At 47.7% G+C, this 14667-nt stretch overlaps 1 protein-coding gene across 1 annotated transcript; it reads right to left on the reverse strand.

Moving 5' to 3' along the window:
* Positions 1–2574: 2574 nt before the first annotated feature.
* On the reverse strand, positions 2575–4515 carry LOC143832711 (uncharacterized). The gene is made up of 2 exons (XM_077327519.1): positions 4182–4515; positions 2575–2947 (listed from the first exon to the last, which is right to left on the reverse strand). Exons 1-2 carry the CDS (start codon positions 4497–4499, stop codon positions 2603–2605), a joined length of 663 nt encoding a protein of 220 aa, XP_077183634.1. The 5' UTR covers positions 4500–4515; the 3' UTR covers positions 2575–2602.
* Positions 4516–14667: the final 10152 nt, after the last annotated feature.

Raw genomic sequence — 14667 nt, forward strand, 5'->3', positions numbered from 1 at the left:
GAAAGTACCAAGAATTCACTCTCCTAAGCCCCCCAGAAAACATATATACAAACGGAGAACAATGGGACTGGCTACGGCAGCAAGCCATTGGCTCAGACCCTCAGATTTATTTAAACTGATGATTGGCTGTTGCAGTGGATGCAACACGAGTCCAGATCTACCCGATCCTACCATGGACCATGTGCTCAGTCTTCTGTAAGATCTGTAAGATCGCTCATGTGCCTGCATACGCAACACCACACATCTGCCTTCCCTTTGCTTTTTTCACAGGGCTATTCTGCACACCATAAATTTAGCGTCATGCTTACCTTCTGAAGACGCTATATTCCGGCCATGAATTCGCATGACGCCAGCCTCCCACATCTGGCCAGCAAACTGCTTGCTACATCCTCCATTTTAAAGCGTGAGTTGATGAATCCCAAAAAGTGGATTCACCAAGCTAAAAAGCGCTATCCCTCGACAGACAACCAGCAGGCCACAAGCAAAAGGAATGTATGGAGGTGAAGAAGCGCTACCTCCACCTCAAATGTCCTGCCCTTGCACCCTCCTCCCTCTCCCTCTTCCCGACAGGAAGTTCTTTTTAAAAATGGAGAACTGCCTGGAGCAACGAATAAGTGACAAGCACCTTGGCTGTGATTGTCTGTGCCTCGATGAATATTCAGATAGGCATTTAAACAAATAGGTCTATTTAAAAAAAAAACATTGGCAGTTGCTGGAAGTTCATATGTCTATCAGCCATGCCGGGAGGGGATTGGTTGGTGACAGTGGTAGGCAGGCCAAAGCAAAACAAGACTAAAATGCCTTGTTCTCTCTTCTCGTGTTTCTGGCAGCGAGTGAAGAGTTCAAGACGCGCAAAAAGCACCCAGAAACTTTCAAAACAGCTTGAGAGGCATGGAGTGCTTGTGAGTCACAATTATTTCTCGTGCTTTGCCATACAGCAAAGAAAAGCCCACAGTTTTGTGTCAATCAGAGCCACCTTGATGTAGTGGTTAAAAGTGGCGGTTTCTAATCTGGTGAGCTGGGTTTGATTCCCTGCTCCTCCATGTTCAGCCAGCTGGATGACTTTGGGATAGTCACAGTCCTGGTAGTGCTGTTCTCACAGAGCAGTTCTGTCAGAGCTTTGTCAGCTCCACCTACCTCGCAGGGCGTCTGTTGTGGGGAGAGGAAGAGAAGGCAAGTGTAAGCCACTTTGAGACCCCCTTCAGGCAGTGAAAGGTGGGGTATAAAAATCAACCCTTCTTAATTTTTTCCATATGTGCCTTAAGTAATCAGGGTTTTTAAAAAGGGGATGTTGTTGTCAGTCACATCCCAGCACTTAACTTTTCATTTGTTTTATACATACTCATACTGATATCGGGGCTGCAGGGTTTTTTTAAAAGCCACTAAAATATTGTTATATCAACATACTGTTGTGTTCATAGGTTTAGTAGTTTCTCTGAATTTTCATTTACTTTTTTTTCCCGTCTCAAATCCCTTCCTTCACAGAGATATACGGAAAAGGGCATATAAGGGGAAGGGATGGTTACTTATCTTAAACTGAAAACTGGTGATTCAGAGAACTTGCTTAATTTCTTGTTACAACGGTAAGTTGGTTTTCTAAAACTGAAAATGAAATCACTCTTCTTCAGAGCTGAGGGGGAAGAGGAGGTGTGGCTTGAAAGCGGTCAAGTCATCAAAAAAAGTGGGCTGAAGGTGGGTAGGAGTGTTTACATAAAAAGATCAGTGTAAAAGTGGTCCTAAGACAGCTGAGGGGAAACTAGGACAGAAATGTTAAAAATTGAAGACAAACATAAAGGCACGAAAATGTGTGTGGAAAACTAAAGCAAGAAGTGACAACAGCTACACACACAGACAGCTTCAAAAGGGATAAACACCTGGAGCACAACAACAATAGAGGGGGCACTCTGTGTGGGGCAGTGATGCTCTGTATTCTTGGTGCTGGGGGGCCACAGTGGGAGCGCTTCTGGAATTCTGGCCCCCCTGGCAGACCTCCTGATGGCAGCTGGGTTTTGAACACTGTGTGACACAGAGACCTTTTCCACACCAGGAATTTGGCCCGACCCAGCCGTCCTCCAGTTACGGGGCTAATTTCTGCTTCCAGATGACGTTGGCACAGGCCTGGGGTGGTCCAGGGCCTGGTGTGACTCAGGTCTGGACCCCCCCCCCCCCCCGGCCGGTGCCGATATCTTCCAGAAGCAGAAATTAGACCTGCAACCAGACAAGTGCTGGGCTGGGTCGAATTCCTGGTGTGGAAAAGATCAGAGTGTTGGACTGAATGGGCCACTGGCCTGATTCCATAGCTTCTCTTATGTCCTTATGGTTAATATGGGGCCAGAAGTAGCTTTAAAAATGCAGAAAAGCCCTGTCACCTACTGGCAACAAAATCTGATACACTTGACACATGCCCAGAGGCATTGTCTTCAGCAATATCTGAACCCTGACTCTGCTTAGGCCTTGCTGGGAGGCATATTCCTCGAGGTCTGGTCTCATTTCCACACTTTCCACTTCTTCAGGGCAAGCACGTTTGCTGTCTTTCTGCCTGATGCACATAAATATGCCTGATTCTCAGACCAGTTCATCTCAACCCACTTGTTTTTTTTTATTAGAATTGCCTCCTACGCCCTCTGGGTTGCACATTATTGGAGCCCTCACAGTCAGCGATTTCATAAACGGTGATGCGCAGCTTATCAGAACCCTTTTCTGTGGTGTTCAGTAAGCTCTCCTTTTCCGTCAGCGTGTCCTTCAGGGTGCTCCTCTGGCCTCGCACCTCATACAACAGCGCTTCCAGTTGCTCCTCCATGCAGGCCAGTTGTTGAGCATACGCTTGCTGGGTCTGGTTGCACACTGAGTGACAGGGCTCACTTCTGGCCGGGCTGGAGACAAGTGTTTGGGAGCTGCAAGAGGCAGACCTGCCCTTGCTGGTTTTCCTGCATGACTCTGGGCAATCCTGCTCATGAGAAAGAATAATAATTCAGATCCACCGGTCTAACTTCTGCCTGAGGAGAACTGATAGCATTAACCTATCATGAACTGATCTAGCGCCATCGAAAACACAAAGAAGAACAAGCCTTGAAGCCTTGCAAATCAGTCTGGCTTCGGCAAAAAGAAGTCTTGCCTCACTAATCTGTTCTTTTGATGGCCAATCAACCAGGGAGCAGTGATTTATAGCAGTGGTCCCCAACCCCCGATCCGGGGACCGGGGCTGGTCCGTGGATCAGTCGGTACCAGGCCACGGCTCCTCCTCGTCCTCCTCCCCAGTTGCTGCCTCGGGGGCTGCCCTGCCACTCTGCCACTAGCTCACTTTTGGTGCTCTCCAGCGGCCACCATGGTGGGGCTCCTCCTCAGTGTGGCACTGTGCAGCTGCTGCTGGCAGTGCCCCCCAGCGGGCAGCAGGAAGTCAGGGGCGCCAGCGGGAAAGCAGCAGCGACATCCCTCAGCAAAAGACTACCCCCCCCCTTGGGTCTCAGTAAAATTGTCAAGCATTGACCTGTCCCCAGTGATAAAAAGGTTGGGGACCGCTGATCTATAAGACTGTTATGGGCTGGATCTACAAAAAGGATTGTGCAAGGATCTTTCACAATGTATTGGTGAATTATATGTTTATGACCATTCTATGACCATTAAAAACACAAAAACCGTGCCTCTTTACAGTGCTAGACAAATGCAAGAATCATAGGAAAGAGATCTATCCATGGCTAGCTAGGAGAGGTAAATAGAACTTCCACATTCCAGTACAGTATACACAAGTACACATGGTGGGGATAAATAGCAGCAGATGTATATCATCATGCTTTGTTTCTGAGCTTCCCAAATAAGCAGGGGTAGTCAACCTGTGGTCCTCCAGATGTCCATGGACTACAATTCCCATGAGCCCCTGCTGGCAGGGGCTCATGGGAATTGTAGTCCATGGACATCTGGAGGACCACAGGTTGACTACCCCTGCACTAGAGTGTTGCTTGCCCTTGGTGATGTTCTAACAAGACACGTAGAGTTCCCCAGCCCAACTATGTCTCAGTCCGCACTGCACCCAACTTCAAGGAGAAGGTAAAGGACGAAGCATGGCTCAAGGGTCCAGGACAGGAGCCCTCTGAAGTCTCACATCTGGCTTAGCCTAGTTTTTGCCTTCCCCACTTTTATAAGTAGAGCTTTCTCTTCAAACAACCCTTCCTCATCCATCTCACCTCTCGCTGCATTTCACATTCTTTCCTCTCCTGGGGACACTGATCCTTGTTTATGAAATTGATGACGTATTGAACCAGGACCATCAATGCACCGAAAATGCCAAGGATGGCCATTGTCGACCCCCAGACAACTTCTGGCTCAGCGTGGTTCTGCTGGTATCGCTGCTGCTCCTCACAGGGGGCCCCCCAATAATCGCTCTCTGCTCGCAAGAGGAGTCTACTGGACAGAGCACAGGCTAGGAACAAGGCCACGAGGCCACACCGGGCAGCCATGACCGTCTCTGGGAGGCTGCTCTGCCCCAGGCCTGCTGCAGACATTCTGGAATCCCCCTGACCTCGCAGCAACTTGCTATTGTGAGTTCAGTAGCCCATCGTTTCCCTGAGCCTTATTGAGTGCCCAAGCCTGTCTGGAAGTCAGCACATCTAGATCTTAATCCCTAATTCCACAGTAGGGTGAGCTGGTGGTCCCTACCTAGTTGTGAGTGGAGGAGGCATTCATTCTGCACATCCTCGGAAAACCTCTTATTTAGTATTCGATTAGATTAGAAGGACAGGAGGGGGGTGTTTTAGTGCACTGCCATTATACAACACTTGATTCCTTATCAAATAAATATGATTTGTCCTTAAAATTGTCGTTTCAAAAGCTGAAATTATTTCAGAAGTTCAAGTACCTTGGGATTTCCCGATTCCGTGGTGTGGAAGGAACCTGGTGTATAACATCCTTAGATCCAGGGTTTCTCAACCTGGGTTTAGTGAAACCGTGAGGTTTCTTGATGGTGCTGGAAGGGTTTCCCAAATGTGTCGGAGTTTATACACACATACATACACACTATATATATATGTGTGTGTGTGTGATTATTAATTATATATGTGTGCATGTATATCTAAAATTTGTTAAACATTTAACATTTATCGGGTGATATGAGCTTATATGGTCATGTTGATTCACCCCCGCACCCCCCCAAAAAAAAACAGCCAGTGATGGGTCTGGAGGGAGTGGGAAGGGCATGTCCACAACTCTGCTTCCCTGCCATGTTCTGCATGATTGCCCCACTTCTGGGGTTTCTCAAGGCCTGAAGAATGTTTCTGGGGTTTCTCAGTGGTAAAAAAGTTGAGAAAGGCTGCCTTAGATAATTCCACTCATCTTTTCTCCCGAGTAGGCTGCTTATAACATCATTCTTTCCTCTTCCATTTTACCCCACAATAACAACCTTGTAAACTTAAGCTGAGAGAGGGAATGATTGTTCCATGATCACTCAGTGATGGTACGCTAACCTCCAGGATTACAACTGGATTCCAGGTTACAGAGATAAACCCCCCACTTTGGAAGGTGGACTCTGTGACACCTGAGGGTCCTCCTCTCCTCATATCCCTGCCCTCCCTAGGCTCTACCACCTCAAATCTCCAGGAATTTCTCACCCTGGAGCTGGCAACCCTACTCAGTGAGTTTCCATGACAACTGGAGATTTGAACCTGGGCCTCCCAGATCCTAGTTTAACACTTTAACCACCACACCACATTGTTTCTCCTTTGGGATGGAACTATTTTAATCAACAGTGAGTGACCAATGAGCAAAATATGCAACATGGGACATTAGTAGCTCACCAAATTGAAACAGGGAAAAGCGGAAAGAGGAGCAGATGGCTGCTGCATGAGGTCAGATAAAATAATCATTCTATTATTATAAGATTAAAGTGATTTGTCCTGTCAGGAGATTTGTTTGACAGTCTCATGGAAAACACCATTTTAGCCACAATGGATGCTGTGTCTCTATACATCAATGTCCCCGGCTGTCAGCGTTCCGCAGGGCCTGTAAAACGGAGCTCTTCTGCCAGGTCTATGGATGAGGCTGGGATTGGCGAGGAAGAACATTGCCCCCCCCCCCTGGGAGTTTGAAGTAGTCATCATCTCCCAATGCCCTTGTTCGGGTAGGGGAGAGTGGTATTTTCCGCCGTGTTGGGTATTTTTATAGTCTTTTAGCGGGGGTTTTAACGGGGGATTTTAAGACTACTGTTACCCGCCATGAGCCTGTAGGGAATGGCGGGAAATAAATTGAATAATAACAATAACAATAACGATGATGATGATGATGAAGAAGAAGAAATATTATCCTAGCCTTCCTCCACTTTTTTACTGTTGAGAAACCCCAAAAGTGGCGAGATTGTGCAGAATATGGTTGGGTTCACACACCCCTGAGGACCTTTCCCTGCCTGGGTTGACATGGCCATATATAGTTATATCACCTGATAAATGTTTAACAATTTTTTATAAATATACAAAAAATGAATTAACTTCCACCCCTTCAGGAAACCCTTCAAGGGCTGTCAAGCAACCCCAGGGTTTCATAAAACCCTGGCTGAGAAAGCCTGCATTATCCCAATATGGCTGCCAAAGTCAGCCTAGTCATCCTAAGAAGAAGAAGAAGAAGAAGAAGAAGAAGAAGAGGAGTTGATTCTTATATGCCACTTTTCTGTACCCGAAGGAGGCTCAAAGCGGCTTACAGTCACCTTCCCTTCCTCTCCCCACAACAGACACCCTGTGGGGTGGGTGAGGCTGAGAGAGCGCTGATATCACTGCTCGGTCAGAACAGTTTTATCAGTGCTGTGGCGAGCCCAAGGTCACCCAGCTGGCTGCATGGGGCGGAATGCAGAATCTAACCCGGCATGCCAGATTAGAAGTCCGCACTCCTAACCACTACATCAAACATAGCCACAGCTTCTTCAGATCTGACAAGTGCTTATATCTTCAAATGAATAGCACAGCTATGGGTGCCCACATGGTACCCTAGATCAGTGGTCCCCAACCCCCAGTCCAGTGACCGGTCCCAGTCCGTAGATCAGTCGGGACCGGGCAGCGGCTCCTCCTCGTCCTTCTCCCCGGCTGCTGCCTCGGGGGCTGCCCTGCCACTCTGCTGTCGGCTCACCCTTGGTGCTCTCTAGCGGCTGCCATGGCTGGGGCTCCTCCTCGGCGTGGCACTGTGCAGCTGCTGCTAGCAGCGCCTCCCAGTGGGCGGGCGGGAAGTCAGGGGCGCCAGCGGGAAAGCAAGTGGAGCAGGGGCTTATGGGGCAGTGGTGATGTCCCTAGGCAAAAGACTACCGCCCTGGGCCTCAGTAAAATTGTCAAGCGTTGACCGGTCCCCGGTGATAAAAAGATTGGGGACCACTGCCCTAGATTACAAATATTTTAATAGTGTTCTTATAATGATGCATCCTCGCCTCCTCTCCATTAACTCTTCCTCTGTAGTTAAGATTTATTTATGTGTTTTATCATCTGGTCCCATGGGAAGGAAGCTCTCCAGAGATTCTGTAAGTATTTAAAACATTTTCATCTCACCTTCCTCCTCCTCAGGGACCATTCATGTTTTCTGGATAACACTGTAAAGCTATTTATTGATTGTAAACATTTCCCCCACCTTTTCACTCAATGTAAAGGTGACAAACAGCCAGAAACATTAAATAGAAGCCTTTCTAGGCAAAAGTGTTGGAAGGTGCTGGCTCTAATCCTAAAACAGGAAGTCTCACCAGAAGGCTTTATTTAGTGGTTAAGAGAGGTAAACTCTAATCTGGAGAGCTGGGTTTGATGTCTTGCTTCACATTCAGTCAGCTGTATGACCTTGAGCTAGTCACAGTCCTGTTAAGCTGTTCTCACAGAGCAATTCTGTCTGAGTTCCCTCAGCCCCACCTTCCTCACAGGGTGTCTGTTGTGGGAGAGGAAGGGAAGCCACTTTGAGACTCCTTCGGATAGAGAAAAGTGGCATAGAAGAACCAACACTTCTTCTTCAGTAATATCAGGGTTCTCTCAGCGTTACCTACCTCACAGGGTATCTGTTGTGAGGAGAGGAAGGGAAGGTGATTGTAAGCTGCTTTGAGACTCCTTCGGAAAGTGAAAAGGGGTTATAAAAACCAATTCTCTTTGTTTAACCATACCCATGAGAGACTGATACCTCTGACCTGTCTTATTATTCATTAAATATGTAACAATCAGATGCATTCCAGTCCCTTACACAGGGATTCACACCAGCATGAATTACAACAGGTCCCAGTTTATTATATTTCCTCCCCTCCTTCTCTGATCTTGGTTCCTAATTTTTTCAGTAAAAATGGAGTGACCTCTGACTCACAAAAGCTTGTGCTGGAATAAACTTAGTGAAAGGTGCCATGATTTCTTTTGCAGTACCTTGATAAAGTAGAATCATAGAATAACAGAGTTGGAAGGGTCCTCCTGGATCATCTAGTCCAACCCCCTGCACAATGAAAATGAAGAAGAGTTGGTTCTTATGTGCCGCTTTTCCCTACCCGAAGGAGGCTCAAAGCGGCTTACAGTCACCTTCCCATTCCTCTCCCACAACAATGCAGGATAGGTTCAATCCTATTGCTCATCCACTGTAACCTGCCAGTATTCCTTACATTGATGATAGCAAATGATACAGTGGAGGCTAATCTAGGGATGTATCCACCATCCTAAACCTTTCCAGCAAGTTTAGAATGGCACCTTTAGACTGCAATTTTTGTCAAATGAAGAAAAAGGCTAATGTTAAACACAAGTAACTTTTAAGCAAATACTTGTTACACACACAAATAAGATGTAATTATTTTTGCAGTACTCCAAAGAGATTATCGTGATGAAGATTTATCATTTATTTATTTGTCACATTTATAACCCGCCCCTATTGTCCTAGGCAGCTCACAACAATCAATAAAAAGAATTAAATAGCAATTAAATATTAAAAACAGTTAAAAACAACAAAATAATCGATGGCATCGGTATTGCTTTTCGAAGCAGATAGGGAGAGCCGTCTGACTTAGTGCCAAGGGAGGCCCATAGTTTGTATGTTCACATGTCCAAGACTGGCCTCAGCCACAGGCCTGGCGGAAGAGCTCTGTCTTGCAGGATCTGCGGAACTGTGATGAATGATGGAATCATAGGATCATAGAGTTGGACGGGGCCACACAGGCCATCTAGTCCAACCCCCTGGTCAACGCAGGATCATTGAAGTTAGTGTTTGGTTTCAAGACAGTTAACTATCTTGCTGTATGCAAAAAAGCGAGTTGAACACTATAAAAAGCTGCCAGATTTTCGGGGGGGGGGGAGCTACCTACAAGGTACCATTTATAGGGCATCACTTCCTCCTAACTTTTGGTATCAGATGCTGCTAGCACAGTCTTTGAGGCTCAACTGCCTCCTGAGAGTGTCTAGTCTGTTTTAAAGTTAGAAGTGAAACAGCTCACCCCGTCTAAAAACAGCCAGCCACTGTTTTGCAAGTTGTGGTTTGCACTGATTTTATCCTTTTGTCTGTGCATATATATAAGTTGGGGTTTTCAGGGGGATTTGGGGTTCAGTTTTGACTCTTGTACCATCATCACAATAAAAAACCGATTGAACTCCCAGTGTCCTGGCTTCCTTCGAATCCACGAGTCTAACACTATATTTTCTGAATGACTCAAATCTAGAAGTAACAATCCAATATATCAGGAAGAAAGGTTCTAGGACAGACTGTTGGGCTAGGCAGGGGTCCCCAATGTGGCGCCATTCCTGGCACCCAATTGTTTTCAGGAATTGGGCAGAGCCAGGTGGGACTACTGGACTTTGGAGTTTTGATTGGCTGTGCAGATTATTAAAAACATTTCTTTGGCAGCAGTTGCCACGATAACACAAAGTACATTATGGTATGAGCAGCAACCATTTTGTGGCAACTATTTTGTGCTATGACAGAATTCCAAAGGGGCCCACAGGATCAAAAAGATTGGGGGCCCCTAAGGTAGGTAGTACTTCATGCAGCAGAGTGCCCCCCCATAAGATTCTTCCGCCCCTAGCATTTTGAAGTAGCGTGGTCCATTCTACTGCCTAATTCTGACCTGATGCCCACATTTTGAGAAAGGTGGGGTTGAAGATCCACAGATCTGGGCAAGATGCCCTGCAGTGTTCCTAGCACGGCCTCCTTTGCCGAATGATAACAGGATTTTATTTATTTATTTTTATTCATTCACATTTATATATCGCCCTCCCCAAAGGCTCAGGGCAGTTTACATAGAACTGAGAACTATACAAAGAACCATACATCTAAATAACTGTAAGATTAATAATACTAACTGATAACAGAGTAACAGAACAACATTAAACAGTAATAATACAACAGGTCCAGCAGCAGAATGCCTTGATGGATTTCTGGGGGAGTGGGAGGGGGGGCAGGGCCCCTGTTGATGTTGTTGTTTGTGCCTGGTCTCAACCAAATGCCTGGCGGAAGAGCTCCCTTTTGCAGGCCCTGCGGAACTGTTTTAGCTCTGTCAGGGCCCTGATCTCCTCTGGGAGCTCATTCCACCAGGTGGGGGCCTCAACAGAGAAGGCTCTGGCCCTGGTTGAGGCCAGGTGGGCTTCTTTAGGGCCAGGGATCATTAGCCTGTTGGTGGTGGCATAGGGCTCTTTTGGGGCATAGGCAGGGAGGTGGTCCCTCAGGTATACTGGGCCCTGACTGCGTATGGCCTTGCAGATAATTACCAGAACCTTTAGCCTGATCCGGAATTGCATGAATTGCATGTCTAGAAAAGGAGGGGCGGAGTTTTTGTGTGCTGACTGAATGTCTGCCTTTCGTCCCCCACAAGTACATCCTGCTTTTATGGCTCCCTCCTTAATGTTCGCTGAGGGAGATTAGCACACCTTTACTTTAGTTATCTTTCCAGCCAGTGTGCAAAGTAACGCTCGTCTTTGTTTGAGGTTGGGTTTGGTTAGGGGTTGTTTTTAGTCCCTCTACTAGAGAAAACAATTACAGCCCCACACAAAGCCCCGACAGGAAAGCGTTGAGCATGAGGGCTAATCCCTGTGCCTGCACATCTCTGTGTTATGCTCGCATGATATCTCAAAATCTACTGGCAACACAAATGTGTTGGCAAGGCCTTAGGAGGGGCTGCTAATGTCCACATTGCAAAGATTTGTAGTAGGGTTGGGAAATTCCTGGAGATTCTGGAGGCAGAGCTTGGGGAAAATGGGTTTTGGAGCAAAAATGCCATAGATTCCACCTCCAAAGTAGCCATTTCCTCCAGGGCGATAAACCTCGGTCATTCCAGGATAACCTCCGTTGTAATTCCAGATCTCCAGGACCCACCTGGAGGCTGGCAACCCTAATTTGGGGGCTCATGGCTTCCTGCAGGTACCACATTGTAGTACTAGAGATTTGGGGATCTTTGCCTTCTCAGCAGTGAGAAGGAAGTCCCCTGCCCATGTTCAAAGTTACTGTTTCCTTCATTATCCCTTGACCGAATTCCCAATTGTAAATTAATTCCTGGAGTTGAACCGTCCTCCAAATTAAACACGGATATCTCTGTGGCTCTCTGCCCAAAGTACATGGAGGGCATTAGGAGGATTCTGTGAAGGTTCAAGGGGGTGGCAGGCTGCAGTGGATGAGCAATAGGGTTGTGAGTGTCCTGCATAATTCAAGGGGTTGGACTAGATGACCGGTAGGTACCTTCCAACTCTATGATTCTATGGGAGTAGTCTTGTCAGCCATGGGGTCCACTGGAGGATGGTAAATTGTGGTGGGGCACCCAACAGACCACACCTTTCTCACCTCTGTCATTAATTCATTATTTGGCCTTGGGCAAGTCACTGTCAAGAGCCTCTTGTGGCGCAGAGTGGTAAGGCAGCAGACATACAGTGTGAAGCTCTGCCCATGAGGCTGGGAGTTCAATCCCAGCAGCCGGCTCAAGGTTGACTCAGCCTTCCATCCTTCCAAGGTAGGTAAAATGAGTACCCAGCTTGCTTGCTGGGGGGTAAACGGTAATGACTGGGGAAGGCACTGGCAAACCACCCCGTATTGAGTCTGCCATGAAAACGCTGGAGGGCATCACCCCAAGGGTCAGACATGACAGGGGATACCTTTACCCGGTGCAGACAGCAACTGTGGGATCAGAAATGAAACTGGCCACCACAAGAGCCCCTCTGTTAGTCCTGGTGCTAGGATCTTCCTCCCTCTTGTGGGCCTTGGATTCTGCACTTGCCCCAACCCCATCCCCCTTGCTGGATCCCCAGGTCACTTTCTGACCCTCCTCCCCCTTCAAACTCACCTGTCCCTGGAGGAGCAAGAACAGACTGGCCTAAAGTTTATCAGCGACAATGGTAGCTGTTTATCAGTGCCGGAGCAAGTAAAAACTCCATGGAATGAGGTCCATTATTTAATCTCCCTGCTGGGGGAAACTTTGGCTGTTCAAGTTCTATGTATCCAGCAACTGATAAGCACCTAGGAACCTTGCCAGAGAAGAAAGCAGGCCATCCGGGGCTGAATTCAGCCCCACCCAGCTGGCTAGGGGAGATAAGGGAAGAATAGTTGGAGGAGGAGGAGCTTGCAGAGGGGATGAAGCGTCTACTTCCTAAACCCCACTCTTGAACCCGATGCTGGAAAAGGGTGAGTGACTGAAGTGTAATAGAGGAGACTAGTTAATTGCTTCAGACAGAAAGAGCTGGGTCTTGTGCTACCCACCCCACCTCCCAGCCCAGATGTGTGGGGCCAGGCTGGGTTTGCGTTCGGGGGCAAGATGAACAACCCAGGACCTCTGGCTGTGTTTAACAGCCCGAGAGACAAAAGGGGGAAGAGACAGGTGCAGCTTGACCTGGGAAGTGAGGATTATGGGTTGTACCTATCCGAGACCCTCCTTTTCCAGCTATCTAGAAGCCCCCCCCCACACACACACACACACATTGGAAGTCTGCTTTCCTTCCTTCTGTACCTGGGATTAGGAAAATCCTCCCCCCCCCCCACTCCTCCAGTTCATAGGGTATGTTTGAGCACTGGCATTTCTCCTTTTAGAAACCAAAGACCCTCAGCAGGGAAAGTCCACAATCATGTTCGTGGCTCTTTTTGCGGATCGGTTTCAGGAGTGTTGCAGATTGTCAACGACGTTGTGCATAACAGCAAATCAGTAGCGATTTCAATTGGCAACCATTGTGCAATTTTGAAGGAGTGCGGAATGGCCCTCTGTTTTTACATGTGTCACTTTGTTTGGGGAAAGAAGGACTGATGCAGGATGCCATTGTATCCCGTATCTAATTGCATATCTTTTGCCAGAATTATGGAATACAGCCTACCCCACCTATCCCTTTTCTTGGTGCCATGTACTCGCTTAAGAGACCTGAAATTGCCTCAGTAAGGGTTCCCTCTGCCCACCTTTCCCATCCTGGAAAAAAGCAAAACAAACCCACAACTGCCTTGTCTGGTGGCTCCTTCGGTCCCTTCACTTACAGCATGTTTTGCAATCAGGCTGGTTACAAGCTAATAGAACCAGCTTGGTGCAGTGGTTAGGAGTGCGGACTTCTAATCTGGCATGCCAGGTTCGATTCTGCACTCCCCCACATGCAGCCAGCTGGGTGACCTTGGGCTTGCCACGGCGCTGATAAAACTATTCTGACCGAGCAGTGATATCAGCGCTCTCTCAGCCTCACCCACCCCACAGGGTGTCTGTTGTGGGGAGAGGAAAGGGAAGGCAAACGCAAGCCGCTTTGAGACTCCTTTGGGTAGAGAAAAGTGGCAAATAAGAACCAACACTTCTTCTAATAGGGACAGGGATCCTTGCTTTGCTGGAAGGGGGATATTCTTTGGACTGCTTGATACCTGGATGGTTTATTCTTTTGTCCGATCTATAAACAACTCCTGACTTGGCTACCCTTTTCTGACCCACCGGCAGGGCTGAATGTGTGCCAGACCTGGATAAAGACTTGTAAAGTGCCTCCGTGCATGTCTAGAAGAATTTGTATTTGTTGCAACAAATACAAATTTAGCATACCAACGCCCCACACCGCCTTCAAAGAAAAATTAACATCTATTATTCCTTCCATGTGTTTCTCAAGGAACGACGATAATGGGTGTGGGATCCAGACTGGGATACTCCCATTTCTTGGTGTTCGAGGAACATCAACAGGTGGCAAGAGAGGAGCCTGATTCGAGGGGCTCCTCTCCCTAGTCAGGTCAGAAGACCAGGAAACAAAGATTCCTTCCTTCTGCTCAAGTCTCTCTGGAGCTTCCTGGGCACTGTACTTTGAATCCCCAGAGCACTTGTCAAATATTTGCAGCCAGGCTAATGGTTAACCCACCTGCACTTTATGAGTTGAGTGGCCCGGAAAAGGGGTGGTCGGGCAGTTCTACACCGTACATTCCTCGGGGCCAGATGGGGGCCCCGGTGTCGGCGGAAGGGGCCGCCTTGTGGGGCCAGCGGATCACGGTTAAGGTGAGATTCTTTCTGTGTGTCCTGAAATCTTCCTTACTCCCCCCTGCCATTGCCTTGTACTTCTGTAGCTTCTTCCGGCTTGCGGCTTGGCTTCCGGGCTCAAGTTGTACCTGGAAAAGAGAGCTCCAGTTACGGGACCCTCCTGCTGGTTTGGAATGAGGGGGCATTGCCTGGTCAAGGCAGGTGCATAGCTGGGCTGTCAGAACAGACTAGTACAGTGTCCTTCTTTTCAAAAATGTTTTTCTTACACAGGCATTAATGAATTTGCAAAATGA

The sequence above is a fragment of the Paroedura picta genome, chromosome 1 (genome assembly GCF_049243985.1).
Source record: "Paroedura picta isolate Pp20150507F chromosome 1, Ppicta_v3.0, whole genome shotgun sequence".
NCBI lineage: Eukaryota > Metazoa > Chordata > Lepidosauria > Squamata > Gekkonidae > Paroedura > Paroedura picta.

Bases quoted from the DNA above. Each gene is read 5' to 3' on its own strand.
- LOC143832711 (XM_077327519.1), bottom strand. From the start codon at position 4,499: ATGTCTGCAGCAGGCCTGGGGCAGAGCAGCCTCCCAGAGACGGTCATG. The intron at 2,948-4,181 runs GTGAGATGGATG...TCTCATGAGCAG, and splicing joins AATGTGAAATGCAGCGAGAG to GATTGCCCAGAGTCATGCAG.